At 43.2% G+C, this 23,399-nt stretch overlaps 3 protein-coding genes across 4 annotated transcripts; all 3 read right to left on the reverse strand.

The window, feature by feature from the left end:
- Nucleotides 1-1,537: 1,537 nt before the first annotated feature.
- On the reverse strand, nt 1,538-7,421 carry smim12 (small integral membrane protein 12). 2 transcript variants are annotated; one of them, XM_080734563.1, is made up of 4 exons: nt 5,546-6,597; nt 4,443-4,509; nt 4,126-4,205; nt 1,538-2,380 (listed from the first exon to the last, which is right to left on the reverse strand). In XM_080734563.1, the coding sequence occupies exon 4, from the start codon at nt 2,335-2,337 to the stop codon at nt 2,065-2,067; it is 273 nt and encodes a 90-aa protein (XP_080590689.1). In that variant the 5' UTR covers nt 2,338-2,380; nt 4,126-4,205; nt 4,443-4,509; nt 5,546-6,597; the 3' UTR covers nt 1,538-2,064. The 2 variants fall into 2 exon arrangements, with proteins under 2 accessions (XP_080590689.1, XP_080590688.1); XM_080734562.1 differs by lacking the exons at nt 4,126-4,205; nt 4,443-4,509; nt 5,546-6,597 and adding an exon at nt 7,373-7,421.
- Nucleotides 7,422-8,213: 792 nt separating this feature from the next.
- Nucleotides 8,214-14,616, reverse strand: pef1 (penta-EF-hand domain containing 1). Its single transcript, XM_080735152.1, has 5 exons — nt 14,553-14,616; nt 12,966-13,218; nt 10,868-11,023; nt 9,878-10,021; nt 8,214-9,688 (listed from the first exon to the last, which is right to left on the reverse strand). Exons 1-5 carry the CDS (start codon nt 14,577-14,579, stop codon nt 9,459-9,461), a joined length of 810 nt encoding a protein of 269 aa, XP_080591278.1. The 5' UTR covers nt 14,580-14,616; the 3' UTR covers nt 8,214-9,458.
- A 5,243-nt stretch (nt 14,617-19,859) lies between these two features.
- gjb9b (gap junction protein beta 9b) lies at nt 19,860-21,608 on the reverse strand (the record flags this gene model as incomplete). Its single annotated transcript, XM_080735512.1, has 2 exons — nt 21,216-21,608; nt 19,860-20,294 (listed from the first exon to the last, which is right to left on the reverse strand). Exons 1-2 carry the CDS (start codon nt 21,603-21,605, stop codon nt 19,860-19,862), a joined length of 825 nt encoding a protein of 274 aa, XP_080591638.1. The 5' UTR covers nt 21,606-21,608.
- Between the last annotated feature and the right edge of the window lie 1,791 nt (nt 21,609-23,399).

Below are 23,399 nucleotides of genomic sequence, written 5' to 3' on the forward strand. Positions count from 1 at the left end.
ACAGTACAGTACAGTGTGACACCCTGTAGTAAAGGGTGATCATTTTGTAATCATACTCTAATCATGTTCTATGTATAGAACTTTCCAGTGAAATTAAGGCACTTAATCTCTTATTTGAAGCTGAGTGTCTCATTTTCTCTCATTCCTTTAAGATACAATAATATAATGCGTATGAATGCAGGGTTAGCAACCTTTTTGGCACCAAGTTCCATGTCTTTATTTTCTCGATAGTCAGCGTGCTTTATCAACATTACATTTAATTATGACACCACATCAAAATGAAAGATTTAGATTTCTCATGTTTTCATTCCTTTGAATATTTTCTCACATTAGGACATTGTAATGACCATTAGACTCAATAAGTCACAGACTCCCTCCCCAGTCAGAGTTCAGAGTTTGAATAAATGCAGAATTGTCATTTGCATACAAATGTGAGGATTTAATTGACCATTCTACCACTTTTTCGAGTCACGTGTTCAAATAGTGGATTCTGATTGGCTAAATTCCGGAGGTTATGAGAGGACCACTGCCGCAAAGTTGTGTGTCCGAGATCAATGCGCCTCAGTGTACATCCGGGGACTTTCCCCCAACCAACAAATGAAGGTCGCAGCGGTCCTATGTTTACTAACGTGCGTACTATCGTCGCCGATTTATTTGGATCCAATGCAATCCGCCAACTTTAAAGCCCCTTTTCTCTGAACCTATGCCTTTCTGGAAGCGAACAGCCTCTATTTACGGCCGGAACGGTCCTTCTAACTGACGTTAGCTTAGCTGTATGCTAGACATCTTTCTCTGCATGGAGTTGGCGTCATCTGGTGGTGAGTAGAAGATGTTGTTTGTGGAACTATTTGCTGTCGTCGCGGAAGTTTTATAGGCAATAATGATTGTAACTTAAGATCCTTGCAAGTTACAACTATGTGTTTTCTTTCATGTATACGGGAAAAAGTGGTAGAAAAGCTATTTACCACTCGGGGTCGGACATTATGCTCTCATAATGTCCTGAGTGCGGGTGTTATCGGACTCGGCTGCGCCTCGTCCGATAACACCCGCACTCAGGACATTATGAGAGCATAATGTCCTCTCACTCGGGGTAAATTGCTTACTTCTTAGTTTATCTCACTAAGGCCAGATTGTTAGTGATCACCCTCCCCTGTGCAAGTGTCGGCAGTCTGCACCCGTGCATAAGGTTGCCTAACCCCGGTATAATGTATAATGGTGTTTTACTCCCATTAGCAGAGGCAGTCGCATACATGCCGTCTTCCGTTTTCCCCAGATAATAATTTCCCGTTGGGACCTGTATGAGCCGAGTCATCAGTTCCTTCCCACTTTGAAGTCCAGTAACTAGCAGTCCTATTGTTTTTCATGGAAGTCTAGATGATTTGCTAGACAGACAAAACGTTACCGTTACCTTTTGTGCCAGTGTGGATCGTAGGCAGTGACAGCGATATGATAGGAAAAAGGAAATGTCACTTTCTGTGTTAAAATACTCAAGAGGTCGTGATTCAGAGCCTTATGTATTCTTACATGTATTTTTATTCTTAAGCCAACACAACAGTAATATTTAAAATGATCCCCTTTTTATCTACAAGACGACATTCAAATAAGCGAGTGACTAAATTATACAATTGCAAATATCACAGTACTCACACAGCACTGACAGACTGATCTGTATGTCAAAGGTGGAATAAACAGTCAACCTCATCCAAACATGCCATCAAATTGGAAAGTCAGGCTCATAGCTCTGTATGACATTTATAGGTATATTGATTGATACAATAGGGTGGAAAAGCTCTGTGAATCCTTAACTTATTACAAAGATGCTTCCACTCATTCAAATAGCCTACATACTCAATTCCCCACCATCCCCTAGCTTCCAGATATTATGCCTGATGGTTGCACATGCATGCCAGTGTCTTGGGTGCACGACAACTGTTTGTAGCAATGTGTATGGAAATGCTGGGTGCTTTGGCTCTTTGGCTCTATCCCATCATCCGTTCAAGCGCCAGGCGCGTCGCTCCAGTGATGAGAAGGGACAGAAGCGAGAGTCTCTCACCCCAGGAAGGGCTAGCTTTCTACGGGTCGGTTCCTGTTCAGAGCGGCTCTCGGAGTGAACTCCAGTTTGTCTTTAAGGCTAAGGACCTGCGAGCTGTCCGTCCCTGCTTGTTCCTGCAGCTTCCTCTCCTCCCTCAGTTCCTGGATACTCTTCTCCTCTCGCTGTTTAGGGGTCCCCCTGATGAACCACTCCAGGTGGTATCCCACCGCTCCAACCACCAGGGCCACAGGAAAGGTGACATAGGGGGCGTAGGTCCGCATAGCTGTCCATACCACAGGCCACATGGCTGCACACTGCCTTGGTGGGGCTAGCCTACCAGTTGCACAGCTGGGAAATGAGAATAAAAACAATATTGCTTCAAAGCTGATAGGTGGGTCAGGGTGTTACACTAACATGCTTGCATACCAGCATCATGCTTGATTTCAATGTTAATCTCGAGTGGGCAATTAAGTGGGACATATTTGGTGCCTCTTCCTTTTGTCACCCTCATAAGTGCAAACACCGTACCAGTATCATGCCTGCTTTTAAAATGTTAGTATTCTTCTGTGGGCAATTTTTGGTGCTTTCCTCCTTTTATGGCAGTGTGACGTCACCCCAGACAGTAAATGTCCCCTCTTTGATTCCGGAACCGGAATCAATGGGGCTACATTTATTATAATCATTTTTTTTGTCTTAGGAATGCAACAAATACAAAGAAATATTATTGAACTCAAGTCTCCTTGGCATGAGTAATTAATTTAAAAAGGGTAATTTTGGGGGTGAACCTACTCCTTTAACCATAGTTTTGCACAAGCACATACAAATGTATCACTTTACGATCGCTATATAATGCGTGTTGTTTTCACCTCTAAAAGACAATGATGGACTGAGCAACGCCTCCATACCTGTGTGTCTCAAATAACTCAAAATTAGCCAGAGGAAAGTATATGAGTAATGGTCCTTTCATTCATTCCTTGAAATTCCTGGAAATCTGTTTATTGCATCAGCAATTGGGCATCATCTGTAAGCCACCTACTCTGTAACTTATCCTGTAACTGTTTAGAAAACATTGTTTAAAAATGTCTATGGAATCCAGGGGGGTCATCCCTATGTTCTAGTTACCTTTGATTGGTTGAATGGTGTATTAGCAGTTTTTAAACCCAAGACAGCACTATCTATGGCTCGTTTACATTGGGGTCCACTCCTTTTGTACTCCTAGGGTTAGAGTTGGGTAAGCTCAAACCAAACCACATAGCTTCATCCCACGCGGTTAAAAGACACCCGATGGAAGTCTATTACTGTGGCACTATTAACTCATTCTCTGCCAAGTTCAACTTGCCTGTGCAATAGAACTGCCAAGGATTTCTGACGATTTCACTCATCTTGGAGGGACAATTGCGCATTGATGTTGAGGCATAAAATAACAAAACAAAGGCCTATTGGAAAGGCCTATTCGTGTGCTTTCCAGTGGTCCAAACCATACGTTTCAAACATGTTCGCTTATCTCAGAAAGTGGAAAAGTAAGGGCATGGTATGGGGTCTTCACAGGCTGCTGAGAAGACATTTTGAGTAAAAGCATGTTTTAGTTTTGAAAATGGAATAACTTATGAATAAAATATGATTGCTATTATAAACTATACCTTGCTGGAAAGGCAAATTCGTGCTCTTTCCAACGCTCTAAACCATACGTTTCAAACATGTTTGCTGATCTCGTAAGGTGGAAAAGTATAGGGTATGGTTCAGTGATGCAGAAGATATTTACAGTGTTTTCAAACAAAAGGGAAAAATAACAATGAATAAAAAATAAAGTGATTTTACAGACTTCAAGTGCATTCACAGTTCTCAATAGTGCTTTTTGAAATTACAAAAACAAGTGTTCTCATTCTCTCAGTAGTGGTTCAAGTAAATGACAATGAATAAAGGAACATTTCAACCCCCCCCCTCTGTAGTGGTTTTCAAGTAAACTACAAAATATGAACATTCCACGCCTTTTCAGTAGTGGTTCAAGTAAATGGCAATGACAAAAGGAACATTTCCCACCCTTTCAGTAGTGCTTCAAGTAAATGACAAAGAATAAAAAGTTCAGTTCTCACGTTCGCTGAGGGTTTCAAATGAAATAAAATAAAAATGTCAGGAACAGAAGAGCTGGGCAGTGAATCCACTGGCTCAGAAGCTGAAAAACACAATATAAAAAATAGGCTAGTTATAGTTTTTGCAAGGTAATATTGTGCACAAAATCAGTAGGCCTACATTGTTTCCATCCCCATCATGTCTCAATGTATGCATTTTGACACTTAGAATGAATGAAGACTTTTACAGTTGCTATGTGGATGTTTGGATTTTTAGATGGATAAAAGCATTGAACACAGATACAATAAATGTAGGCCATCTGTAACAAAAATAACCGTACCTTGACTAAAGCCAACCAATGATTCGCTGTCACCTGCAGATGGACCTGGCTCCTCACACTCAAGTGTCTAGATTGATCACAAAGAAACAAAGCACACAGATTTAGTACAAAACTAAACTGCAACATGCGTGCACACCCACAGAGTGGCGCTCTCGCTCAATCTCTCTCTAGAGAAAGATCCACAATACATGTGGGCATACATTGTATATACTGTTTGTTCAGACTTACTGTTTTCTTTTTTGTTTTTCTTTACATATCTACTGCATAGTACTGTGTTCTATTTGTCTGTCATTCAATGTTATATGAGATACTTCAATGGTTTCCAGTGGAAATAAGCTTAGTCTTTTCATGGATAACCTTTTAGTAGACCTTGTACCAGTGAACTGTACCGTCATGAAACTGTACCTTTTCCTATGCAAACTTCTAATAAAGTCTTCAATCAATCAATACATGAGGAAAAACAATGCTGCCATTCGTTCCAAAAGCCATGTAACTATACAAATGCCACAATGTTTGGGCTCATTGCGCGCAGATCAGAGTGGGTATGGCAGGGGTATGCAGCTGCCATACCTTGGCTACAGAGGTAAATAATAAAAATGTAGGCTCTACTTTTCATCGTGCCTGTTGCTAAGGTATGGCAACATGACTGGTGTCTTGCACGCGTGCCCTGCACGCGCGCGTGCAAGACACCAGTCATGTTGCCATACTTTAGCTTGTTCTGAACTGACGCCACTGGGAGAGATGCACTCACTCCGTATGCAGAACACAGCGATCACATACAGTACAGAGAGAGAGAGAGACTGAAACACGATACAAATGCTGTTCCCCCCTTCTGATTTACCAAAGTCATGATTTACACAAAATGAACATTTGTATTTTATTCTAGAGCAACGAGCGCGCGCGCACACGCAACCTCAACTAGGCAACACAACGAGGAGCACAGATCCGTTGGGAAAGGCCTGGCGTTGTTTGCCAACGTGTTTGGGCTCATTGCGCGCAGATCAGAGTGGGTATGGCAGGGGTATGCAGCTGCCCGATCACATACAGTACAGAGAGAGAGAGAGACTCAAACACGATACAAATACAAATAAAATGCTTCGTACCACTGGTGTTGGCAGCATCCCTACGGCTCCATGTCGCCGTGGTCCGTCTCTTCCGAGTCGTAGGAACTTTCAGCCAGATCCCTGAACGCAGTGACTCTCAGGCTGCGTCTAAGACCTGGAGTCGCTGCCATCGGTCTCCACTCTCCACTGCAGCAGCCGCGGGTGCCACAGGGCGCTGGCTTCTTCTTGGGCGCTGCGCTTCTGGAGCCGCCTGGACAGCAGGGTCGGCGACGCGTCGATCAGTTGTGTGAACATAATCGGCACCCGATTGTGCATTGAAGATGGAAGGTTTAGGAGGATTGTTCAAGTGAGCTGAATCAAACTCGTTCACGCCATGGCCAGAGCCCTAGAGTTGCGTCACTCCCGTTCACTTCATGGGGCCAGGTCTTCTACGCACACATCTATTGGCGTATAGTGACAAACGGCGAACCGGAAGTTTACAAAATGCATTGAAGTCTATGAGGTGTAAAGTGACAATGAACCACGTGACCAGCGCTGTTTCTGACCCCGCGGTGACACCACTCTCTGATTATACTGCTCTGGCCATGGCCAAGCATGCCTGCAGGGAGAAAAAAAAGAGGAGAAACCGATCGCTAACGGTCTGTTTGAGCGACCGTCATGTTTCAGGGTTTATGGATTATAAACTATCAGGTAAGGCTATGTTTTACAACCATTTATACAGCGATCTGTCTGTGTTGTTGTTGTTGTTGTTGTTACTTTTGGCACTGAATTGAAATGATGTTGTACTGTCTGAAACAGAAAGCGGACTGGTATCTGCTTGCTGGATTGCTATAGTGTGTGTGTGTGTGTGTGTGTGTGTGTGTGTGTGTGTGGGGACATCACGATAGTTTTTCACTTCGACGTGCTGTGTTAGTTGTGTGAACATATCGGCAATGTTTTACAACCATTTATACAGCGATCTGTCTGTGTGTTGTTGTTACTTTTTTTTTGTCTGAGAAGGGTAGAGAGAGGTTTTGAATGTTGTACTGAAACAGACAGCGGACCACCCAGCTGATTGGCTGGCACACACACACACACACACACACACACACACACACACACACACACACACACACACACACACACACACACACACACACACACACACACTAGCACGCCCACACACAAGCCACGGCTTTCTGGTTACCCGTCTCGCTCTCATTGTATAATTGGTTTCAGGTTTCTGAGAAGAGGTTTTTCTTTTTGGACAATTTAATGATGTTTAATTTCATGTGAGGCTGTGCACTTTTGTTTAATGTTGTAAAAAACACTGTCAGACTTTGAGGAAGTGTATCATATGTTGTGAGAGGCTGGATAAGGCTGAGATCTTTTGTGTACAGTATGTACAGTAAAAGACGTCCAGAAGACGTCTGGCACCGACATCCCCAGGGGAAAAGACGTTCTGAGGACGTTTAGCAGGGAGTGAGTTAATGGAACATAAACAGAAGTACTAATTTTACTCAAGTACATTTTGAATTCCGGACTTTTCTTGTAACAAAAGTATTTCCTACATCGCAGTAATGACATTGTAACAACACATGTGAGTACTTTTCTTCCACCACTGACGATAGGTTTCTTATTGCTTGTTGTTTGTGTAAATTATTTCATTTCACAACTAATGTAAACAGACTGGAGGGTAAGCCTAGCCAATGTTAGCTAAACTATGGAGGGCTGCAGCGAGACACTCAACAAGCTATTGTTAACGTTACTCACATAATATTACACCAATGAAAAACACTATTCAGACTGCGAGGTGATAATAATCCCTAAACACTGACATTAACCATTATTCTGTGTTGTAATTACGTGTGAATGACATTCACTCACCTTTAACTTTGCCACGCTGATTGCACAACGGATTCAACGCAGCTTCCGTGTTATGTTGTCACTTGTCACGTGTTCTCCAGATCATTGTTTCCCCAAACAGTGGGTCGGGAACCTTTTGTGGGTCACGGACCAATTTTTATGGGTCACGCCCCGAATTTGGCTCTGATCATAAGCAATCCATTTGTTGACCATTTGCAGAAACGTATTGCTATATTTACTATAAGACCAGCAGGCACCGGACAACAAACATGGCAATCACAGAGCAAGACATCACTGTGTTTGTCTCATTTCTGTTCACGGTGCACTGCACTTTGGAATTATCGCCACGCTCCTTAAAAGTTTTACGTTGTACTTTAGCGGGCCCTAGTGGTTACTGGAGGACCATGCATTCAAAAAACATCTACCGGTATGTCCTACTTTAATACCGGTACTTTTGGTCTAAATTGGTTCTCAACCTGTGGGCCGGGACCCCTAGGGGGGTCCCTAGATGATTAACTTAATGTCCAACATTGTTTTCTCACTCAACAGTAAACAAACTAACAGAAAGTTTAAGTGCATAGAGGGTATATGCACATTTCTAAAGTGACAATTTAAGGACTTTTAAAACCTCTTAAAGGACAAATTAATCATTGGCCAAATTGTCAAATATTAGAAGCAGAAATTGTGAAAATAGCCGATCTAAGGTGTTGTGAGCATGTAGATCTACTATTTTCATTATAGAACCGTGTTACACAAAATGTAATGCCTCAACGCTTACATCAGGGGTATAATATGATTATTTCAGGGGTCTCAGCCTGAAAAGATTGAGAATCACTAAAACAAAATGACAAAGACATCTTAATGTGATATAAAAGCATTTAATAGGTTCTGGCACAAATACATTTCTTGTCAATGTTTTCAAAATGCATTAAAGTGCATTACACTGCTAAATATAGGCAAAAATATTGGCCCCTCAGTAATGAAAGATCCCATGTCACTGAAATGAAACGGGTAAACTGGCTCTTTGGTTCTTAAGACAAAATGTCTATAAGCCACTGGTCTACTGGTCCAGTCAAGAGAAATAAAAATAAAATCACCATCATAAATATGGTCATAGAATGAATTAGGTGCAGATTTTATCACTAAGTAGTGGTCACAAGCTGTGCACCTTTATATAGGGTGATTTACAGGATTTTCATGGCACATGAAAAGAATGCTGCATGTGAGCAGGTTTGCGGCACAACGCACTGTCAATCAATTGCAATTAAATGGAAATACTTTAGGAAATAAATCAACTTTAAAAAGGAATAATTCTCTCCTGTAAACATCCCAGTTTTCTTCATCTTCCTCAGAAAGTCTTTGCACATCTATAGGTATTGTATAATGTAAAGCTACTACTGTAATAGTACAGAGGATTCAGGATGGCATTAGCATTAAACAGAGGTATGGTGGTCAATTGAAGTGTGGAAAAGTGTGCGTTGAGAAGAATGGTGTTGAACGACACACAAATGATTGCTAGTGGTTTAAAGTACAAGACATTTACCTTGATTAACACTAGCTTAACCATATCAGTATTGATTATTGCACTGATACGGTGGTCTTAAAAGACCATGTATAGTAGTAGCCAATCTGAACACCTGCCCACCTGGGGCGGCAGTAGTTCAGGGGTAGAGTGGCCTCTTGGCAGCCGGAAGGTTTCCACTTCGATCCCAGGCTCCCCAGAGTTACTGTCGAGGTGTCCTTGAGCGAGACTCAGAACCCTTAATTTTGCTTTGGATAAGGGCGCTTTATGAAAGCACCATTGACCATTTTCAGTCAGATAAGATTGGTAAAATCATCATTTTGACTCTAGTAATACAGACCCCTAGTGAAACTCATGCCATCCAGCTGCCCTCCTTTATGACTAGTTCGTATTGACTTTGAAGCAATTACATGTTGTCCTGGGTATAGACAGGATCTGTTGATCCCTGTAACAATGTGCTAAAATAAACAGCTGGAGGGCCCCGTGGGAGCACCTAGGGAACCCATAAGATCTGCATGACACATGAACATTTCAGTTGTACTGTCCACCCAGTGCAGCCGGATAATAACCACAGCATGTGGGCTCTCACATGAGCCTGGTCACCGCGCTACAGAGGAAATCCTCATAGCTCATGCGGACATTGCCCGTCATGCCCTTGTCCTTCTCCCTGAAAGCCTCGGTCATGCTCTGGAGCTGCGTGCACACCTGGATGAAGCGATCCAGCTGTATGCCCGGACGCCCACCGTGTACAACGAAGCGACCTACCAGGGTCTCGGTGAACTGGGGACTTAAGTTGTATCCCATCTGGGAGAGAGCTGAGGGGAGAAAAGAATGAGAGGGCTGAAAACAATGACAACCACAAACACTGTAAACTAGGTGATACCATTTCCGTTATGTGCTTTTGAGGCTGACATCTGCACATATGTATTGCAACATGCATACATGAATGGATGTGTGCATATACGTGTACAAACATTCCCACAAGAACACACACACACAGGTACCTTGGTGCAGCTCTGTGCCGCTGATAGAACCAGATCGGTCTCTGTCATACTGCTCGAACAGAACTCTCCACTGCTGCATGAAACCCCACAGGGCTGAGAATCCAAACAGGTCCATGCGCCCTGACCGCGTCTTGTCAAACATGTCTGTTAAGAAACACATTCATACATTGCTGCATAAAGATTTTAACAGCCGCTGCTAGCGTTCAAAGAGTAAAAGCAAATGACACCTTTTTACACTGGCAACATGATTACATCTTTAAACAGTTTAAACATTAATAGTTTGTTCAGGCCTCGAAGGGACCGGTTTTTCAGCATTGGCAGTAATCTGTTATCTGTATGCCTAATAAAAAGGTGATTCACAGTAGTCACATTTTCCTCCTTATCATAATGGTTCATGAATAGCTTCAGTCATTGCAGAATGCAGGGACATGCAGACAAAGAGGTGGCACTGTTGGAGTAATTGATTCGTCCCCGACTAGTCTCACCGACTAGTCAATCAAACACTGAAAATTGCCTGACCTCTGATGCCCCCTGAGAATATGCATTTTCCTTAGAATCTTGTGTAGTTAACAATTTTTTGTGCCAGTCCTTGATCGTTGACAATGTGAAGTGAATACAGTTCACCTTCGTTTGAGCGGTTTCTCCTTTGCCCTTTCAACCCGTCTCCCCTCTACTTTTCTCCTCCCTTTTTCTGACCACTAGAGCTGTCCAAATGACTCAAAATATTTTGTTGAATTCCTGCATTGTCTCACCCTGTGTCACAATTCCACCACAGGAATATAAGAAACCAGGCGTTACAACAGGACAAATTAATACTAGAGTTGGATATTGGAGGTTAACCCCCTCATGTTGCTGGGCTGCAAGACTATAAACAAACTATTATTTCACTACTATTATGACATTGAATGTTGGTTAATTAAGGACACTCCTGTTGCAGCACCTCAGTGGCTTGTATTTATTTTTCAGTAAACGTCACCACGTTTTACTCACTGATCATCATAACGCAGGTCTCATCGTTGAATGCCGACATGTTTGAGTTAAGCAGGGCCTGTTTCAGCTCCCTCAGGGTGATGAAGCCACTGTGGTCTGTATCCACAGTCTGGAACCACTGGTACGCCTCTGGGTTAACACCCGGGGGGATGTTACCTATAGTGGGTAAAGGATTGAGACTTGGTGAGAAATGGAGACAGGTGGGGGGGGTAAGATTCTACAAGCAACCTTTTTTAAACCTCTCTAAGGCTGAAGCCACACAAAAGTACCAATGAGAGTGGAATCCCCATTCCGCCAATGCATTTCAATGGGGAGGGGGTGGTTTCATGCCAGTAGAGGGTATCTGCGCGCCGCGCCAACATTTGTGTTTATGCTGGAGGAGATAAATTCTCATGTTTTCCCCATCTGTCCTATCGGGTGAGTTGAAGGCAGAATGGGGAGGGTTCTGGAAGTAACTGACAGGCATGTCACTGGCTTTGGGACAGAATGCTCTCAGCGTTTTTAGTCAGCCGCACACAAAAAGAGTTTATCTGCTGGCGACCATACTTTGGTGTGGCTTCAGCCTAAAGCTACAGTAAACGGCCACCCTTAATCTGAGGATATTAATTTTCAAACATCATTGTCTCCTTCTCCTTTGTGCCACGCATGTTGATTTCATTATAATATATTGTTATATATCATCCTGTTAGGTCTAGTGTTATAATTAACTATATGCAGGGAGATAATAAACAATAACTTTTACTGCAGAGGAAGCAGAAGAATACTTTTATTTATCTATTATATTTGAAGTATGGCTTTGAAACAAAACCCATGTCTATCAGTATCTAGTATGTCTGAAAAATAATGAATCTAGCAGAATTATGCTCTTCTAGATGGACATGAATCGGCACATGAATCAGATTGCATTTTAACAACATGTTAAATGCTCTCTCTAGTTAATATCCCTGTTTGTGGGGCCTGTACCCGTGAATCTGGGGCAGGAGACCAATGATATGATGATTCTTCTATCTACGTGGATTCTGCACCGATATGACTATGCAATATATTAACATTTGTAATGTCAAACAACCGTAGAAATGAACGTGAATGAGCAAATAAAAAATAAATTCAAAAACAATAGCAACATATAACCCAAAAAGGCAAATGTTGAGGCTGATATATCGGCGGGTTCTAAGCTGAATTAAGAGAAGAGTATGAATGCTGGAAGGTCCAGTGTGAGATGAAGCGAGGTGGGTGGGGGAGGGGCGAGTTGGCTGACGGTCAGAAAAAACAAAGAGGGAGCAAGGGATAAGTGTCACTCGAGGCCTGGCCCTGAAAGGTGCTGCTGTCACTGCTGGGAATGATAACCACATGCTTCTGTGACACACACACACTCACACTCACACACACACACACACACACACACACACACACACACACACACAGTAAAATCTCTTACATAGAAATACACACACATGCCAGGCGCTGCACACATGCACTTAGTAAGCTGTGTCACCCATGCATGCACACACACACTCTCCTTCTGTAGCCCTCAGTCAGTATTACCCGAGTCATCACTCCAGCAGTGTAATCCTGCTGAGGGGCACAAACTGAGCACTGTGTCTCTACATGACTGTGTGAGCCATGGAGCGAGAGCCTGAGTCACTAACTATCCATCATCCGACCAAAAGCGTGGCAGGAGAGAATGAGAGCCTTCGTGTGAGGAGTGGCACTGGTCGATGTGGCTTCAACTTGCCATATCATATATTTATTGACCGTGTCTTCGATGAGTCATGTTTTCTCTAAACTTCCTTCCTTACAGTAAACAACGCAGGATGGAAAGCCACAGGGGTTCCGTTGCTCGTATAGGCACAGTGGGCAGCCGAGACCTCTGGGCAGTGGGCACCTCAGTGTCGCTGAATATTTATTGTTGCAATGTTTGCAGAGTTTATGAGAATATGTGAATATAGATTACGTAATTTCAGGAAAATACAAATAAATGGTGCCCAGATCGAGGTGTCAGGTGCCCACGGTACCGGTTAGTTATAGTCATATACACAAAGGCATACAACATGTTTTACAGCCATAAAAGCGATGCAATTTAGTCCTGTGTAGTTACCTGTAGGAGCCTGGTGGCCATAGCCTCCCTGGTGATGCTGTCCGCCATAACCACCACCATAAGGTGCACTAGGGGCACTCCCTGGTCCAGGGCCATATGGTCCCCCTTGCCGCGGAGCACCGTACCCACCACCATAATGCCCTCCGTTTGGTCCTGCAGCACCTCCGTATGGGGCAGATTGTGGATGTCCATATGGACCACTTCCACCACTGTATGGAGCACCAGATGGTGGGTGGGCCCCTCCTGGATAGCCCTGCAGTGAGAGAGAGCAAAGTTCATTGAGTCATTATGATGACTATGAGACAATACAGACTGTTCTATGTGGGAGAAGTAGTTTCCAAGGTGGTACTGGTAAAAGATGCCGTTTGTTGTTGTTGTTGTTTTTTGTATTTTTGTGGTGGCAAAATGAATTATGAATAAAATAAGTTAACTAACTAATCAATCAATCGTATAATACTACTATAAATACTTGGGTAGTAGGCCAACAAACTGCAACAGATGAGCACATTCTTCTATCAATCTGTCATAAGTTCAGTGTTAATAAACAGTAACAAAAGTTTTGTGTGCAAAGGGCTTTACTGTCTGTTTGTTAACTGTTGGGCTGTAGCATAGCTAGCTTCAGAATGATCCAATTAGCTTTCACCATGTCACCGTCTAGCTGGGAAGCTTTGATTGATTGATTGAAGAATTTATTAGAAGTTTGCAATAGAAAAAAGTAGTTTCATGACAGTACAAATCACTGGTACAAGGTCAACTAAAAGGAGATCCTAGAAAGCCGAGGCTTATTTCCACAGGAACCACACTTTAAGTGTCTCATATAACATTGAAAGACAGACGGATAGAACATAGTACTTTATCTAGGATAATATCAGTTTCAAAAGCATAACATCAAATACAAAGGCAGAAAAAAGAATAATAAAAAAGGGGGGGGGGGGGCATGGGGGCTTAGTCTATTTACAAGTCACGGGTAGCAGCTGTCTGAAGGTGACTCTGAAGCTGTCTGAAGCTTGACTCACAACATTTACAACAACATGCTGCACTGACTGCCACTTTGTCCATCATCAGAGAGATTAGACTGCCATTTTGTCCATATCAGAGGGATTATGCTCCACGACCACTATCCATCCATTTGTACCTTTTTTATGGTTTATTCGATGAATCACTTCAATGTCACACATACGTCCTCAGCTTAAATGTAGCAGGCTACTTTTAAGTTTAGGATAGCAACTTATTTCGGAGGAAATCTTTAGCTCAAGGCAAGCTCAGTTACGTTTTACTTTTAGAGAAGATAGCTACATAATACATTTAGCTACAAAGTCAGCATTGTCGCACACGCGACACGTTATAGATGTAACGCGAGGTGACAACGAAGATGTAAGTGTTTGAAATCTGTGCTATGATAATAATCCTTCTTTATAGCGACCATGCCGTCGTTTACAAATAGCTGTCGTCTATAACACAACTTTTCTTTACAGTCCAAAATGTCTAGAGATAGCCAGCCAACCATTAATTAACGCAAACATCAAATCGGTCCTTTCCCCTCGCAGCCTGAGTTGTAATTAAATAATAATAAGAGACGTGTTTTACCTGACCGTGACCGTAATGAAAGCTCATCTTTTATTTACTTCCTACAACGACGCTTCCATCCGTACTGCTGGGCTGGAGCTCCGCCCTGGTTGGTGCATTCACGTGTCCGTCAAAAGCCGCACCCACAAGCAGTGGTGGGAAAAGTACTCACATTTGTTACTTGAGTAAAACAAAAGTATCAATACTGCAATGTAGAAATATATTCCGTAATTCAAAACGTATTGTTGTAAAAGTACAAAAGTATTGGTGTCAAAATTACCAAAAGTAAAAGTACTCATTATGCAAAATGTCTCATTTCAAGTTTTCACACATATGCAAATCTTTTGAAAATAGCAGATCTGCTATTTTCAAATGGCAGAAATAGTTTTGCAATAATAATCAAAATCTAAACTAAGTAAGTAGTAGCTATTAAAGTTTTCATAATGTATCATATACATGGATTCAAGATTTAGTGGAGTATAAGTAAAAGTTGTGGACATTGGAAATACTCAAGTAAAGTACTTAAATATCTGAATATTGTAATCACAATACTTCATTAAATGTAAGTTACTTTCCACCACTGCCCACAAGCCCCGCCCCGGACCGCATGACGACATGGAAAAGATATGACAATGAACAAAATGAGTCACTGCTGGGTGAGACCCATAGATTGCAGACAGTTGTTGAGACCCGAAACCAACTGGACCCGAAAAGCCAACACGCCTATTCTATTCTCCTCCTCTGCTAATTATGCAGAACGATGCTCAGTGTCTCTCTCTCTCTCTCTCTCTCTCTCTCTCTCTCTCTCTCTCTCTCTCTCTCTCTCTCTCTCCTCAGCCTCTCTGTGTTAAAGCCTACTCATACAAACACACTCAATTTTCAATTCAAAGCAGCTTTATTGCCATGAGTTTACATTGCCAAAGCAAGTGTCAAAATACAGTAAAACTCACACTCACACTGTCACACACCATCTTTCACATGTAGCCTACTTGTTCTGATGCCAGTTTACAATCTCTCTCTCTCTCTCTCTCTCTCTCTCTCTCTCTCTCTCTCTCTTTTGAGCGGTGGTCACACCGTCTCCATAGCGTGGCCGTGTGTGTATGTGTGTCTGTGTATATGTAGCCTCTGGTGTAGCCTGAGTACCCTGGGTGACCAGAGAGGTGCTGTTGAGTCTAGCCTGCCCTGAGCATCAACTGCAATACACACACACACACACACACACACACACACACACACACACACCCCCCCCCCACAACCACCGCTCAGTTCACACGGGTGTGATTTTTTCTCTCTCAGCCTCTCTGTCACCCATTCTCTCTCATTCATCCTCTCTCATTCTCATTCACTCAATCTCTCGCTCTGATCAAAACTGATGTACTCTCATTGACTTAAAGGACCTACACCATGAAATTTCACTTTTTCTATTTTAAAACCTTTTTTTGGGGTCCCACTGGCACCTTCTATCCTCACAAAGTCCTATTTCTGACCATTGTGTCTTTCTCTGTTTTTGGGAAGGCAGAGTTGAAAAGCTTTCCACGGGTTCTCAGAACAGTGCTGTTCTGAGAGTTGATCCGTGTGACGTCACACGGATTCCCCCCCCCCCCCCCCCCCCCGCCCTTCAGGTAAAAACCAGAGCTACTGTTGTAAACCCAGCCCCTCATTTGTTTCTAATTTGCTTAGCCTCCACCTCCATCTGCAGCTGGCTTACTGTTCTGGGGCTGCTCACTCAGTGCTCTCACTCTGCCTCCCTGTATAGTAGACAGAGTGATTTCCTTCTTTTATTCTATCAACATTTTTGCTATCAACTTGTCCAAGGAGAAGTCTTAACGTTCCTGGATTGCACTATATATGTGACGTTATAGACTGCGAGGACCCAAGCTTCGTCCCTTCTATCAAGGAAACAAAATACTATTTTTAATGGCGATGGTCCTGTCTGTGGCTGTGAAGAAAAGCCCAGATCAATCTTGGCTTTGCCTTTGCCACAAACAAGCCCCGGCCCGCGCCGTTCCCCTGTTGCCCAGGTCTCTCTCCCCGGGCAGGGAGCAGACGGTGTCCCCGCCGCCCATGGAGCTTCCCTCCTCCCCGGCCGCTCCGAGTTCCAGCGCCGCTAAGCGGCCGCCGCTGGCCTCCTCCTCCTGCTGCTCCCCGGCCCGCAGGGGGTCCATGCCGGTCGGACCCCCTTCCCTCCTCCTCCGTGTCCGTGATAGACCGCCTCTCCTATCGCTGTCCCACCCCCGGTTTTCCCCTCCCTGTCTCCGGCTTGAGAGAGCTTCACAGCCCGAGCTTCACAGCCCTGTCACTGTCCGTGGCTAGAGTGAGCTAAAACACCCCGGTCCTTCCTTTCATTATCCCCGGCTATATAACAGCCCATTTCCAGGCTATATTCTTTTCTTCACTGCATACTACGTATCTCTCGGCATAGGCGATTCTAGCCTCTTCCAGCAGGGGGTGCACGACCTCTATTACCTCATGCACGCGCGCGCAGCGCGCGTGCACGACGCTCGCGCGCGCGCTTAGCGGTTTTGTAATGTTGTTTTAGCGGATTTCTGCAGTTAATTTTGTACCCAAATGTAACACAATATAAACAAAAAAAGTGTAAAACAGGTGCTTCTTTTTCTAGACAGCATGAGCATATGTCTATAGGATTTATTTACTTATTTTGCAGACAGAGGCAGCACAGCCAGGACATATAAAGCCAAACATCAAGTTAATCATCATTCATCAAGCAATCAAGCAGTCATTTACATTGGTGGTGTGGCACAACCACACCACCAAAGATCCATAACCAGCAGCTACCAATATTTACAAGCGAAGCAAGCATGCGCGCTCTCTCTCGCGCGCGCGCGCGCGCGCACACACACACACACACACACACACACACACACACACACACACACACACACACACACACACACACACACACACACACACACACACACACACACACACACACGGAGGAGAAGAAAACAGGCTGGCTAACTCCACAGTGAACAGATAGTTAAATAAAGCCATGTCTTACCTTAAGAAAATGACAAGAAAATATCCAATGTTATATTGAGGTGCCCAGAAGAAAGTGTTATTCCTTGGAGGCACAGAACACATCGTGTAATCCAGCCTCTTTGAGCAGCGCCGAAAACTTTAGTTCACGTATGGTAAATGTAAAAGCTATCCACATGTCCTATGGATGTCTGTAGTTAACCCCAGGTAGCATATTCCACTGTGAAACAACTGTTTAATTCTGTTATTTAGATAAATCTGCAGGTGTCATCATCTGCCGTTTGTTTTTCAGCGGTGCTGTCAGAGACGTTCAGACAGTCACTGTGATTGGTTGAGAAACCAGTAGTCCTATTACCTCCCGCCCCCCATTTGCTGTGATTGGTTTAGAAGTCATGCTATGGGTGCTTCAAAGGGTCAAAAAAGGCGAATTTGAGATGTTCTTCTTCTTAATCATATTGCGTGTTTATTATGATCAAAAAAATCAAAATGGCCACCTGGCGGCCAGGTGGTGCACGTGCACCCTAGGACACCCCTTAAAATCGCCTATGTCTCACGGTAGAACAATGTTTTTTGGCGATAATTAACCATCTGCGCTGCAGATGAAAACGCTCCAACCAGGAGGAAGAGGAGCGGGTCGAGCGACCAGACCGAGCGTAGGTGCCCGACGTAGGTGCACCATCTCGGGCTGCGCTCGAGATGGTGCACCGGCCCGCGATGGGATGGAGGAAGATGGAGCGGCCCGCGAGCGCAGCCCGAGACGGTGCACCTACGTCGGGCAACTACGCTCGGTCTGGTCGCTCGACCCGCTCCTCTTCCTCCTGGTTGGAGCGTTTTCATCTGCAGCGCAGATGGTTCATTATCGCCAAAATAAATAAATAAATGGGCCGTTATATTTCATACATTTTTATACATTATACATAAATGCGGGTGGGGTTGATTGTCTAATGTAGATTAACGTTCTCTAATGTCTGGTCTAGCAACGGTCGCCCTGTGTCATTTGACAGTAGGCTTATATCATACAACATAGGCCTACAGTAGGCTATAATCAGAGCTGCAACATTATCCTATTTTTAATTGGCCCAATATATTTGTTGTCAACGTTGGAGAGGAGAGGAAAAAACCCCACTAGATGCGCCCCTGAGCAAACAAAGGCCGTTTTGGTATTGCAGCTTGAGAGCCTAATTATAGGACAGCTAGTAGAAACAAAAGGAATGGTCAGAGTGTGTGTTTGAGGGTTAAGACCTGTCTAAGACTCAATTTTGAGCATATATTTATACAAAAAATATAGTTTTAAAAGCATGGTGTAGGCCCTTTAAGTTCAGACTGAACAAATATTTCACTTTTGATAGTTATGTTTGTCAGTGTGGATCAGACCAGCATTATAGGACAGCTAGTAGAAACAAAAGGAATGGTCAGAGTGTGTGTTTGAGGGTTAAGACCTGTCTAAGACTCAATTTTGAGCATATATTTATACAAAAAATATAGTTTTAAAAGCATGGTGTAGGCCCTTTAAGTTCAGACTGAACAAATATTTCACTTTTGATAGTTATGTTTGTCAGTGTGGATCAGACCAGCACACATAAGCTTCACGTATTATTTAAATTAAAGCAAGCAAGCCAGATTACATAGAATGTTGGAACGAAGGACCAAGTCATGTCATTTTCAGAGAGAAATAGCTTTATGGATCACAGTAATAAATAAATAAATGTAGGCTATAGCAAGACAATATTACAAACTCTAATTATAGAGTATATATATAGTATATATAATCTTATACTTCAAAACTACAAACATTCATGATGTTCTTTAAAAAGGTCACAACTCACTTCAGAAAATTTGATATTGCAGTAGTCCCTGTATTTTTTTAAGTGCTATTTTGCTGTGTGTGGTATTATGAAAACAAAAATGCCATTCAACATATTTCCATAATGTTGTGGTGCTTTGTATTCATTCTATCCGATTCCATATAGCCTACTTTCCTTTTCCTTCCAGGTACATTTTTGTTCTCCACAAAATAAAATTTAAACAACCAATTTAAACAACTATAACAATGGATAATGAAATAGTAATTATCATGAAAAATAAAATAAAAAATATATATTCATATTGCATTTCAATCTTCCAGTCTTCCGAAGCTATGTAATATTGTACAAGGTGTGTACACAAAGTTTGTAGGAAGATTTCTGAGTTGAAAAGATATTTAAACATATTTTGTCTTTTGGGCATAAGTTCTTCAAAAAAGTCTTCTGAAAGCTCACAAAAAAGAAAGAGTGGAGTTTTGTATAGTTCCATATTCACTCAGTCTCTCCACTCAGCCGGTCACACAATGTTTTATATTTTCTCGGAAGGTCCTGCCTCTGTCTTGACGTTGTTGAGGTTCTGGATGGAGGCTGTATTGGTGGGGTCCACTCGGACCGATGACTTTGACATGAACTCTGGCCTGGGCCGGGACAACGGCCTCATCTCATGGTTCTCTGCGAACATCTTCCTCTGTGCCTCCTTCTTCTTCTTGATCAGCTTCTGGATGCGTTTGCAGATAAGGTAGATCATCTCACAGATGCACATGAGAATGCAGATGGCAGATGACACCACCATGAACAGGGTGAAGATCTTCTTCTCTGTGGGACGGGAGATGAAGCAGTCCACCGTGTTGGGACATGGCTCCAGGTTGCACTTGGACAGGCGGGGCATGTCGTAACCATCGTAGACTCGGTACAGGATATAGAGGAAGCCGGCATCGAAGCCTGCCTTGAAGATCAAACTCACCTATGATGAGATTTACAATTTAGGCATTTATCAGACATTGTTATTCAGAGCAACTTATAAAGCGTCGAGTTGTGCCATGAAAATCTTTCCGCGGTCAAGGAGTGTTTAAGTGTTACGAGGACCCCTCGTAAAACTGCACTGCACTAGAGGAAAGGTCATGGAGCCACTCAAATATTTGGGCACATCCTGATAAGCCAAACGCCGATAAGGCAAACGCTGATAAGCCAAACTCCTTTTTTTTTTAAACCTCCTTTTGTTATGGTGAAATGTGAGCTCACCTGCATCGCGTTTCATTCCTTTCATGCGTTTATCGTGCGCTTGCCCAGGCCTTACGGCCTGGGCATAAATATAACGATTGCATTCACCACGGCTACGTAACTCGCGCGGCGCTCCGCCGGCCGCGCGGCCCCGCTCTTCGCTGGCCTTCGCGCCGCTTGCAATGTCGTGGACAATAACTGTGACATATAACCATTGTATTGCTAAAAATATGGAGGCTACTCTGTTTCCTTAACGGGACGGCAGAAGATCACTACGGTAGGAGACCCGGGCAGTACATTTGCGTTTGTCTTATCAGCGTTTGCCTTATCGGCGTTTGGCTTAGAGGGATTTCCCCAAATATTTAGGGTTCATTAGATTTTGTGTGTTCAATTGGACATTTTGACATCAGAGTGGTGCTAGAGCAAAGACCATTAGTTCATCAAAATCACTACGGGAGCATGAATTTGCTCAGCAAGTTTCATGGCGATCCATTACATTTTTTTAATTTAGTTTGAGACCAAAGTGATGGACAGCTGGACCGACTGATATTGCCCCACCACTGACAGGTCTAGCAAAGATTAGACATAGACCCCTCATTAAATGACATTAAATGACATTGATAAGAAATGTCTATTGTTTTGTTGCTGAATACAGATTACTCACCAGGTATGTCCACCACAGCCCTCCCCGTTTCTTCCCAGGGTTGGCATACAGGTGGGTACCCTCGTGTGTTGCGGTGTACTGCATGTCCTTCTTCTCGCGGTACTTGACGTGCCCCACCACCATCAGCGAGGGACAGGTGACAAAGATGAGCTGCAAGGCCCACAGGCGGATGTGGGAGATGGGGAAGATGTGATCGTAGCAGACGTTGTTGCAGCCTGGCTGGGCTGTGTTGCAGACAAAATCCTTGCTCTCGTCACCCCACACCCGCTGAGCGGCCACCACAAACACCATGACACGGAAGACGAAGACCATGGAGAGCCAGACGCGGCCGAACACGGTAGAGTACTTGTTGACCCCGCTGAGCAGGGCCTCCAGTGCGGACCAGTTCATAGCTGCTGCTTGGGGGAGGGGGGAGGTTGGGGAGAACACAGAGGGGGCAGGTCAATCCCGGGACAGGGGGCAGGTGGGGATAGATGGTGGTTGGTGATCTGCCAGTAAAGAAAAACAAATACATTAAGGTAAGCTGAGCATAAATAAGGTAGAGGAAGATCACATTTCATTCATGTAGCATGATGTTTCAGTATCGATGTAAAATGCTGTAGGCTGAGCATAAATAAGGTAGAGGAAGATCACATTTCATTCATGTAGCATGATGTTTCAGTATCGATGTAAAATGCTGAATATGCTGTGTATTCTCTCTCTCTCTCTCTCTCTCTCTCTCGCTCTCTCTCTCTCTCTCTCTCTCTCTATATATATATATATATATATATATATATATTCATATATTCTTTTTTTAACTGTACATGTATGTGCACATAAATAGAAGCATAACACACACACTATATATTCCTTTTTATCTATTGAAGAAGAAATGCAAGACACTTCAGGGGCCATTGTAATAGGTAGAATTAAAATGTCAGTAATTTTCCTCTGGGAAACAAAACAAACAAACAAACAAAACAAAGAGACACTTTTGTCCTTGAGACGATTGCCTGTGGGAATGCGCAGCAACCATTCATCATTTAAACATACTCTCCACTTTCTCCCTTCCAGCCTTTGCTGATTAGTATATGCAGTGCTACCTTCTCAATACCGACTCGTTACCCGTCAATGAATGAGTCATTGGCCAATCCTTCCTGTTCTTCATATGCAATGAATCCACTACAGCCATTTGAACGGTGAATGTCGGCAGCCGGTCGTTGTCATCGAAATAAACTTGAATAGCAATTGCACTCTTTGTTCATTCAAATAAAGTTTGAGGAATATGATTTGATCGGTGAAAGCATCGTGGCTATTCTGCTGAGATGGAGAGAAAGGGGATTTCAGCCCACATATTAGTCTGTTATCACGTGTATTATAATGTTTTAAAACTTATTTTTTGATCACATGTATGCTTTATTTGTTGTTTCTGTGTTTGATGTCTGAATGGGTGAATGTTTATGTGCACATGTGCACGTTTACCCGTAAATTCTCAAATAATATCCTGTATTCAATAAAAAACCGGACCTCCATTCATTTCTGGGGCCCATTGAAAAAAACAATTACAAGTGTCGTTCCAATACAAGCCTCTAGAGGGTAATGTTTACTATGGTACCGTGTGAGCAGCGTCACTCCAAACTACTTCTGTGTGCATTAGCAGCATGACAACAACACATACAGGTGCTAGTTTAGCTATTAGCCACCATGTTCAGAGTAGATTACACCGGTCCGGGGACCCCCAGGGACCGTCGCGGACGAGGACCCCCTGATTCAATGCATGACAAACACAACCCAGTGTGAAGGAAATCTACTCAAAAGTGAGTGATTGAAAAAATAAATTTCTCTATATTCTCCTCCTCCTCCTCCTCCTCCTTCTGTCTGTCTGTCTGCATTAACGTTTTGCTTTGACCAATGTGTTCTTATTAAGTCACATCTGCTTAATTTGCACTGTTCATGTGTTGTTAATGTCAGCTGTTATTTGCAGCTGAACTTATCTGTTGGGTTAAAATGAGTAAATGACCAGCAGTGTCCACCTCTAAGTGCACTGTGCATTTAATACAGTACTTTGTTTCAATATATGAACCCACTACATTTTACTGGGTTCAAACTTACCCAAAATATTGATTCATTCATTCTGATCTTTTTGAAAAATAGGAATATAGGCCTTGTGCCTGGTGCTCGCTACTCTTGAGACAAATAAAAGCC

The sequence above is a fragment of the Nannobrachium achirus genome, assembly GCF_963921795.1.
Source record: "Nannobrachium achirus genome assembly, chromosome: 10".
In the NCBI taxonomy this organism is placed as follows: Eukaryota; Metazoa; Chordata; class Actinopteri; order Myctophiformes; family Myctophidae; genus Nannobrachium; species Nannobrachium achirus.